The sequence below is a fragment of the Diplotaxodon limnothrissa genome, linkage group LG14 (genome assembly GCF_057381915.1).
Source record: "Diplotaxodon limnothrissa isolate DT_005_m linkage group LG14, D_limnothrissa_male_GT1.1, whole genome shotgun sequence".
In the NCBI taxonomy this organism is placed as follows: Eukaryota; Metazoa; Chordata; class Actinopteri; order Cichliformes; family Cichlidae; genus Diplotaxodon; species Diplotaxodon limnothrissa.
Genome location: NC_140609.1, coordinates 13289286 through 13298317, shown reverse-complemented (window position 1 = coordinate 13298317; position 9032 = coordinate 13289286). Strand labels below are relative to the sequence as shown.

Sequence of the window (9032 nt, the reverse complement as noted above, 5' to 3'; positions counted from 1 at the left end):
AGCAAGAAAACTGCTTTGAGCACATGGGACATGTTCTTCTTTGAGCTTCGGTGATGGATGGATGGACCTGGCAGTCTCCCTCTCTGACTGACAGCCTCGCTTGGATATCAGACCCGCCGCCTGTCACAGAGACAGAAACCGGACTGGGCCTCCCGGGTGGCTTTTCATCACGCCAGTGTCGCCGCTGTCCCATCCTTCACTGACCCCTTCTCCCCCCGTCTCTACCCACACACCTCTCCATCTCTCCTTCAAGACTATCCATCCATCCATCACACAGGCCGCCCTTTTCATCCGTGCGCCATCACCGCCAACAAGGCGCACACACGAGTTTCCGACCGCCCTCTTCGTTAAGGCCAATCTGCATGCAGCCCTGCAGAGCTCCAGTCGGTGTCGTTAGGGCAGGAAGACCATCACAAGGAATTAGAGCAGCAGGAAAGACGGGAGCAGAAAAAAGAAACGCCGAGAATTTAATCTCTCTGCGGATCATCCCCCTTTAGCGGGCAGACAGGACAATTAATGTGGCCTGAATTTAAAAAGAAAAAAGAAAAAAAAGAAAGAAGAAGAAGCAAGCAAAACAAAAGAAAACATGCAGGTTAATGCGCTCTGGGTCATTTTGTGACCTCAGTAAGTCCCTCACTGAGAACATGAAGTGATTGGGTTGGGCTTTAAAACTTCTCCCATGAAACCTTGAAATACAATTATTACGATTTTATTATTATTATTATTATTATTATTATTATTATTATTATTATTATTATTATTATAATAGACTTCGAGGTTAGCGCATTAAAAATGATAGCTTCAGCTTCAGCAATAAATTCAATTCTATTTAATTCTATTTTATTTTGCAGAGCTGTCATTTACAGTTTTATCATCGGTAATTTGAATGTTTATTACCAGATAATGTTACCAATCAGTCGCTGAAAGGAGTCAGTCATACTCTGCTCACAAACAGACAGCACGCTACGGGCCTTCATTCGCTTTTCCCTAATAACCCACGGGCCTATAATCCTTATAGTCGGGGTTCCTCTCTCGGGGGCTCTCAGGAGCCTCTAGGGGACCATTGTGTGCCCCCTCTGTTGACTCAGACGCCATGAATGCCAAAGCTCCCCGTAACTGTTTCCTAAAAATCGCCCCATGAATGTAAAAGTCCAAAGTTAAAGCCTTCGCAGCAGAGAAGTCTCCCCCTGCGCCGGAGCACTATAGGGCGGATTAGCGGCCTGGAAGAGACCGGTCCCTTCTTTGAAGGGATTAAAGTTTAAATGGTTTAAAAGCGGGAGAGCTAGGGTCGTTCCTGGCTGCGCTTTTTTTTTTTTTTTTTGGAAGGCAGAAACGACCCTGGAGAGTTTAACTTTGAAACTGTTTAAGTTTCTCGGTAAACTCACCTCTGAACCCAGCAAAGAGAAAAGCGGACATACAACAAATGGAAGGCCTGGGAGCTGACCGGTTAATGTGGAAATCCAACAGAGGAAAGAAAAACTCACACAATGTAGGGCTGTATTTATTTAAGTGCCTTAAATGTTATAAGGGTTGATGCAGGTTATCCCTGTTAGTTCACGCGTTAAGGAGGTTCGCTGTGATTTTGTTTAAGGATTTGAAAATCGTATAAAGTGTTGTGACGCACACACGAAGCAATAAATGAAGTGGTCCATAATTAACTTTTTTTCTTTATTAATATCATGTGTAAAGTCTTTCTCCTGAAGTCAAAAAGACCTTCGTGTACCAGCTGCACTGAGCTGTAACGAATGCGTAACGATACTTTGTGACGGCGATGCCCCAAATATTTTCAAATGTGCATTAAATCGGTGATTTTGATAAGTCTTTGAGTTTAACAATTCCTAGAAAAAAAATCGTAAATAAAATAAAATCGTATTAAACAAAAAAAGAAAAAAGATTTGGGTCCCTGTAATGACAAATCAGCGGCCTCAGACTTGTTTGTCTCGTGCGGGCCTCATCTGTGATGTTCAGGCAGCATCTAGCATCTGAACACAACTAGCCCCGCGCGCCGCCCCGCCTCGAACTCCATCACACGATAAACACCGTAAACAAATCTGATTATTGTCGCTTATTTGTAGTTTAAGCGAACGCGGAGAGGCGAATGCGCGCATGCGCGCGTGTGCAGCGGGTTAATGTCATTAAGGAGTATCAACAGCATCATCATCAGGAGCAGCTGCAGCGTGTGCAGCCTGTGGTCAAAGGAAGGCAGGGCGCGCACGTTGAGACATTTTTATGCGTGCACGCAGGCCAAACTTAATTAATTCCTCGCGTACACGCAAAACCTAATTTTGGTTTGTGGATTTTATTATTTGCTAGAACTAATGAAATACGTGTTAATTTCACGAAAAGCAGCGAGAAACCCCCTCTTTTTAAAAATGGCACCATGCACATTTGGCAGCTACGTGGAGCGCGCGCGCGTCTGCCTGCCTGCCGGTTTCAAAGCCTCCCCGTTTGTGCGCGCGTGTGTCTGTGTAATGGGGGCCGTGTGGGATATGACTTATCACATTGTATGACACCGAACAATAAACTTAAACCAATTTATGAAGCTTCAATGCGTTTATGGTTAGCCTGTCGTGGTTGCTCGGTTGTCTCCGCAGCCAGCTCCCTCTCTAGTCCTATACATCAAACTGACGCTCACTCTGGTGACATCTCCGTAAAAGTGATCGGAATCAAATCAAAGCTTTTAATCTCACCAATCACCGTCACATCTGGACGTTTCCCCTCACATAAAGACTTCTGTGGCTGAGCCGCGGATGGTTCCAGGAGCTCGCAGGGACATTATTGACCGGTTATGGAGCATTATTATTATTATTATTATTAGTATTATTATTATTATTATTATTATTTGGGGGGTGAATCTGTTTGTGCATATTTCAGTCGCCTGTGACGATATTAAGCAGACCGTTATGGCTTAAAGTCGTCACATATGTCTTAATATCGCAAAAAACGCTTCACTAGAACCTCCCAGAACAGCGAGGATGTCTATCCCGAGGGTGTGTTTCTCAAGCACGGCGCACATTTTCTTTATAAAATTAGCTTCTTTGTATTCATGTTTTAAAAATAAAATGTTTCCAAGCTTGTAGGCCTGATGTGTTGTTTGGCTACATTCGTGCTTTACTTTAGTTCCTAGAAGACCCATCCTAAATAAATAAATAAATAAATAAAAATCACAGACAAGGTTTCCAAAGCGATCATGCATATTCTGTAAGGTCCAAGTTTTTTCAGAGCGAGTGGCTTCAAAGTATAGCTAGGAGTAAAAAATGAATAAAAATGTATTCATTTAGTTGTTCAAATAATTTCCACCTGTAAACTTTATTCACCAGCTGAATTTTTCATTCAAACAGCTGGAATGAATTAAGCTAAGCACCTACATGAATTTCATTAGTAACACCTGTGTTCGCCCAGGCGACAGGTAGGCCATTACTATGACGTAAACACTGATTGTAGTGTCGCGTCAGTAAAACTCTGAAACAGAGTCGTTCGGTTTTGGTCACATTACGGCTGAAAGAAAAACTCTGAACTCACCGGAATCACAAACGTCCGATTAAGGATGCACGCGCGTTATAGCGCGCTGTAATTCTTTTTAGACGCGCGCGATTTAACTCCGCTGACACCTGCTAGCTCGCGATGCTGTGGGCCGCGTGGGCGGTGCAGAGAGCGGTGGGAGGGGAGCAGAGGGGAGGGGGGCTGTCCGTGTCCGTGCTCGCTCACTGGTGGCATTGTCATGGAAACAAGACCACCGCCTTCGCTATTGTCTCGCGCTCTGCCAAGTTTATTATAAACAGCGCGCGAGCCGCTGCGCGCTGTCAAACGGAGCGCGAGCGCAGAGCGAACCTCAGTCCAGGGAGGGGAGCCGAAGAGACGGACAGAGAGAGGGGAGAGTAGGGAGAGAGAGCGGAGCTGCAGAGAAAACATCTGGATTACTTACCAGCCGCGTGACGGTGACATACAAACCTTAAAGCCCACAAAAGCCTGGAGAAACAAACCAACCGCGTCAGGAGATTCTGGAGAAAAAAGTCCAACTCTGACTGGTTTAAACGACTCACAGCAATCCCAGAAACTAACAGCAGCCTCAGACCCGACTGAAGCCGCCCTGACCCGAGTTTCCAGCGCACTTCTTCACAGACCGGTGTCTGCGCCGGCTGACCTCCATGTATAAGATGGATTACTCATACCTGAACTCCTATGACTCCTGCATGGCAGCCATGGAAGCGTCGGCCTACGCGGACTTCAGCTCCTGCAGTCAGGCCAGCTCCTTCCAGTACAACCCGATCCGGAGCGGCCCTTTCTCCAACCCTGGCTGCACTCCCCTCAGCACGACCAGCTGCACGCTAGGAGCCCTGCGAGAGCACCAGCCCACACCTTACTCCTCAGGTACAGGAACCTCTCCTTGTGTTCCCGTTTCAAGGTCTCCGCAAGATTTCATTAAGACACCAAAAGATCGGCAAGAGAAGGGCGAAATATATGATCATATTTAACTTTTTTATATGACACAAATTTTAAACCCGAGGCCTTTTTCCAAACTATCTTTATTTTAGTGGAAATGACTAATTAAATATCATGCTTATGAAGGAGATGATGATGAAGAAATAATAATAATAATAATAATAATAATAATAATAATAACAATAACAACAATAATAATAATAACAATAGAAAAGGCGAATCATTCTTTATTTTTAGCGGGGATAATTATATCATTATTTAAACAAGTAATTAATGTTTGTTGTTCCGCAGTGTCTGTGGATTTTAACTGACTAAAGTGCTGGAGAATCTTATAGTTTCTGTTTGCATTAACAATCTTAGACGGCGAATTATTTTTGTGGCAAAACTCTGTATAAATTAATCCAATAACCCGGCTTATTTAAGCTTATAACAAGGTGATTTTGATTTATTTTTTTTCAGTAAGGAAGAATGGTTAACACTTAAAAATGGGTATTAATAACTTTAAAAAAAAAAGAGAATAAACAAACAGTTAATGGATTTTTCCCACTAAACATTTTATTATAAATCAACCGATTGTACAGCCTCCCGGAGTCCGGGTTGGTGTGGCCAGATGTCAGCTACGGATGGGTTTAAAACCAATTAATCAATTAATCCTCCTTATTCAGTAACCTTACAAGAGCTATTTTTTATTTATTTTTAATAACTATTTTAAGAACAGAAAATTTCCCAAAACTTTTTTACAAAACAAAAATAAACGTAAAAAAAAAAAAAAAAAAAAAAAAATTATATATATATATATATATATATATATTTTAAGTTAAATGAAAAAAAATGCGGCGAGATGAGGCGTGAAATGTTTCGTGGCCTCTGCGACTCAGTGCTCGGCCTCCGCAGTTTTACGCGCTAGTTTAGCCCTATTAAAAAAATATATATTTTATTAAACGGAAACAATTATTCCCTTTCAGTCCCTTACAAGTTCTTCTCGGACCCATCTGGCCTGAACGAGAAGAGGAAGCAGCGGCGCATCAGGACCACGTTCACCAGCTCCCAGCTGAAGGAGCTGGAGCGCGTGTTCGCAGAGACGCACTACCCGGACATCTACACCCGGGAGGAGCTGGCGCTGAAGATAGACCTGACCGAGGCCCGAGTACAGGTGTGCCATCAGGCTTTTAAATCTTCAGCACGACTGAAATGAAGTGAAAGTCAGGACGTCTGACACTTATATAACAAATAAAACTGTGTATCCGCCTAATGCCCCGTCTTCACCTGTGTATGTGTGTTTCTGTCAGGTGTGGTTTCAGAACAGACGTGCCAAGTTCCGTAAGCAGGAGCGTGCAGCCAACGCCAAAGCCAACAGCTCTGCTGGCACCACAGGCAGCAGCAGCAACAACAGCTCTGGAGGGAAAAAGGGCGGGGAGCCAAGATCTTCATCAGATGATGATGAGTCTAAAGAGTCCACCTGTAGCCCCACACCTGACAGCACGGCCTCCCTGCCGGGCTCAGCCAATGGAAACTTGGGGAGCCCTGCCAGTCTGAGCCCCAGTCCGGCTCCTGCCAACAGCAGCTACACCAACACCTCCAGCTCTCCGGTTCTCCAGGGGCTGAAGCCTCCCAGCTGGTCCAGTCTGGGGCCCTCCAACCCGGCCGTGGCGCAGCCCGCTGCCCAGACTCAGGAGATTCTGAAGGCCTGGCAGCCAGCGGACAGTATGACCGGGCCCTTTGCCGGAGTTCTGTCCTCTTTCCACAGAAAACCCAATCCCACCATCAAGACGAATCTGTTCTGAAGAACAGAGCAAGACAAATGAGAAACAAACTGTAAGCGAGAGGAGTTTCTAGCCTTTGTGGAGAGAGACAAGACTTGCCCATTAAAACACTGAATCCGTTGCTGTAGTCTGCTGCGGTCCAGCAAGGTTCTCAGTTCTTCTCTTACCGACTCAGAAAATAAAATCACAGGTCTGCTCACCATCTGCCGTCCAAAAATATTATGCAACAGTGCACACTGTACCTGTAAAACCTACCTTGACACGGGCAGTTTCCTCCCTTTCCTGCAATGACTCCACTCTCACTCTCCGATAAAACAAAGAGAAATACTTTACTTAATAACGGTAAACTATACAGGCCCTTAAACTGTCCATATTTGCATCGTCTTTTCGGTCTGTCTGGTGCACCTACATTCCCACACTCACTGCACTGCAGCAAACTCGGTGGTGCATGGCAGCAGCTCTGATGAGTATGGCGGTCAGGTACGAGTTTAAAGCAGAAATCTAAACATCACACTCCGAAATCTGCTGGGGAAGCAAACTTTCACCCTCAAGCACAACTTCCTCTAAGCCCCCCCGACACACAGGCTTTCACCAGTTGGAATAGGTTCCCCCCTAAATCTCTTTGCCAAGCAGAGCAGGGGCACCCAAAAATCCAATTAGACCTGCCGGGTCTAGACCAGACATCCCCAGTTCACCTCACGCTCCCCCCTCCTTCTTTACTGTATCAAGTCCTCCAGAATCCCACACTCTCGCCGTCCCATCATGCCTTTATCTATCAAACAGTTTGTCAGACTTTTGCAAGGCAAAGAGTTGGAGACTTTAAGGTGTTTCGACTCCATTTTTAGTTCATATGCTGCTACTTCCTCCCCCGTTCTTTGTTCGGAATAAAGCAGATTGTAGCCTGATTATATCTGACGTCTCTGACCGGACTGAAGCGAACAAATGAGTTTGTACAGCAGGTCGCAGTCCGGGTTAGGGTCTTTAGCAGGCTTACGAGTCATACGTTTCTCTCCCATAGGTGACATGTGGGGTAATCTGGCAATACACTGAGAGATGGAGTTTTGTACTGTATCCGCATTAATACTCAGATTTTGTTTCTTCTTTCCTTTTTTTTTTTTTTTTAGCTTGCGAGAGTTGCTTGTAAATCACCTCTATTGCATTTTGATGAAACTCACTGGTTTCTGAGGAAGAAAAAAAAAGTATTTAATATTTTTATTATGTCAGTGAGAAACCTGCGCATTTATTTGAACTGCCCCATAAAGTTTTGTGACTGTAAATTCTGTAATTAGTAATATAAATATTAGGTAGGCTTTGTTTTTGGTTTTTTGCTTTACAGATCCATTTCATTGCAGAGCGCCTGTCTCACGGACCAACGCGTCAACGACAACTACAGACTGACAGAAAGCTCGAGTGAATGAGATGTTATAGCACTACTCTGAATATTCTAATAAATCTACATTATGGAGGCATTACCTGGCGCGCGTGGTGGTCTGGCTTCTTGTGTGTGGCATCACCATAACAGTGTTGTGTTTTATGTGCAAACATATACAGGTTGTCATACAAATCCAATTCCAAAAAAGTTGGGATGCTGTGTAAAATGTAAATAAAAACAGAATGCAATGATCTCCAAATCTCAATCTCAGTTAACAACAGAATAGAAAAAACAAACATATGAAATGTTTAAATTGTGCCTATTTTATAAAATATGAGCTCAATGAGAATTTGATGGCAGCGATGCATCGCAAAAAAATTGGGACAGGGGCAACAAAAGGCTAGAAGAGTCAGTGGTCCTAAAGAGAAACAGCTGAAGGAACATTTTGCAACTAATTGTGCTAATTGGCAACAGGTCAGTAATAAAAGATGATCAGGTATATAAAATAAAGCATCTTAGAGAGGCGATTCTCCAGTCTACAAATTGCAAAATTATTTTCTAATAATCTTCCTGAACATAAAATTGTGAAGACTTTACTATCTCACCATTCACAGCACATAATATCACCAAAAGATTCAGAGAATCTGGAGAAACTTGGGATAAAAACAGGCCTTATTCTCTCATGGAGATCACAGCATGGGCTCAGAAACATCCATGAATCATTATCTGTGAGCACCGTGCCATCCACAAAGGTTAAAGCTCTATCGTGCAAAGAAGACGCTGCATGTGAAGATGATTCAGGGGAACAATGCACATTTAAAATGTCATCACAAACTGAAACGTGAAATGCTGCATCCTCTGGATGAAAGAGAGGAAGATATTTTCCCATACTTGCATATTTTAGCAGGATGATGCTAAACCGCATACTGCTGCAAGACTGCAGGTGCTGTACTGGCCTGCCAGCAGAACTTTCACCAAATATTTAAAAAAAAAACAACCAAAAAACAACCCAAACAAACATCTGGAGCAATGAAACAAAAACTATGACAGAAGAGTAAGGACTGCTGATCAGCCAGAATCTGATATCAGACAAGAACGGGACAGCATTCCCCTCCCAGAAGTCTGTCAAGGTTTACGGACTGTTGTTAAAGGAAGAGGTACAGAATGTTAAACGCGCGATTTGTAAACCCAGCTCTCTCTTTTTTGAAGCAGGTCTACAGCTCACAGCTTCCTCTGCTGACGACAAACCAAGAGAATAAGTTCATGTTTAAATATGTAAGGGTATTACAATTTAATTGAATAAAAATACATGGGTGAACAACTTACATTAATTTAACATAACCGACGTAGACTGCATGAAGAAACAACAAGAAATGGAGTGTCAGATAAAACAACAAGTCTCTTTTTTCCACTTACAAACACACACACACACACACACACACACACACACACAC

General features: G+C 43.5%; 1 protein-coding gene across 1 annotated transcript; it reads left to right on the top strand.

Annotated features, from left to right (window-relative positions):
* Window positions 1-4148: 4148 nt before the first annotated feature.
* phox2a (paired like homeobox 2A) lies at window positions 4149-6227 on the top strand. The gene is made up of 3 exons (XM_085371027.1): window positions 4149-4371; window positions 5409-5596; window positions 5733-6227. Exons 1-3 carry the CDS (start codon window positions 4149-4151, stop codon window positions 6225-6227), a joined length of 906 nt encoding a protein of 301 aa, XP_085227153.1.
* The last annotated feature ends 2805 nt before the right edge of the window (window positions 6228-9032 follow it).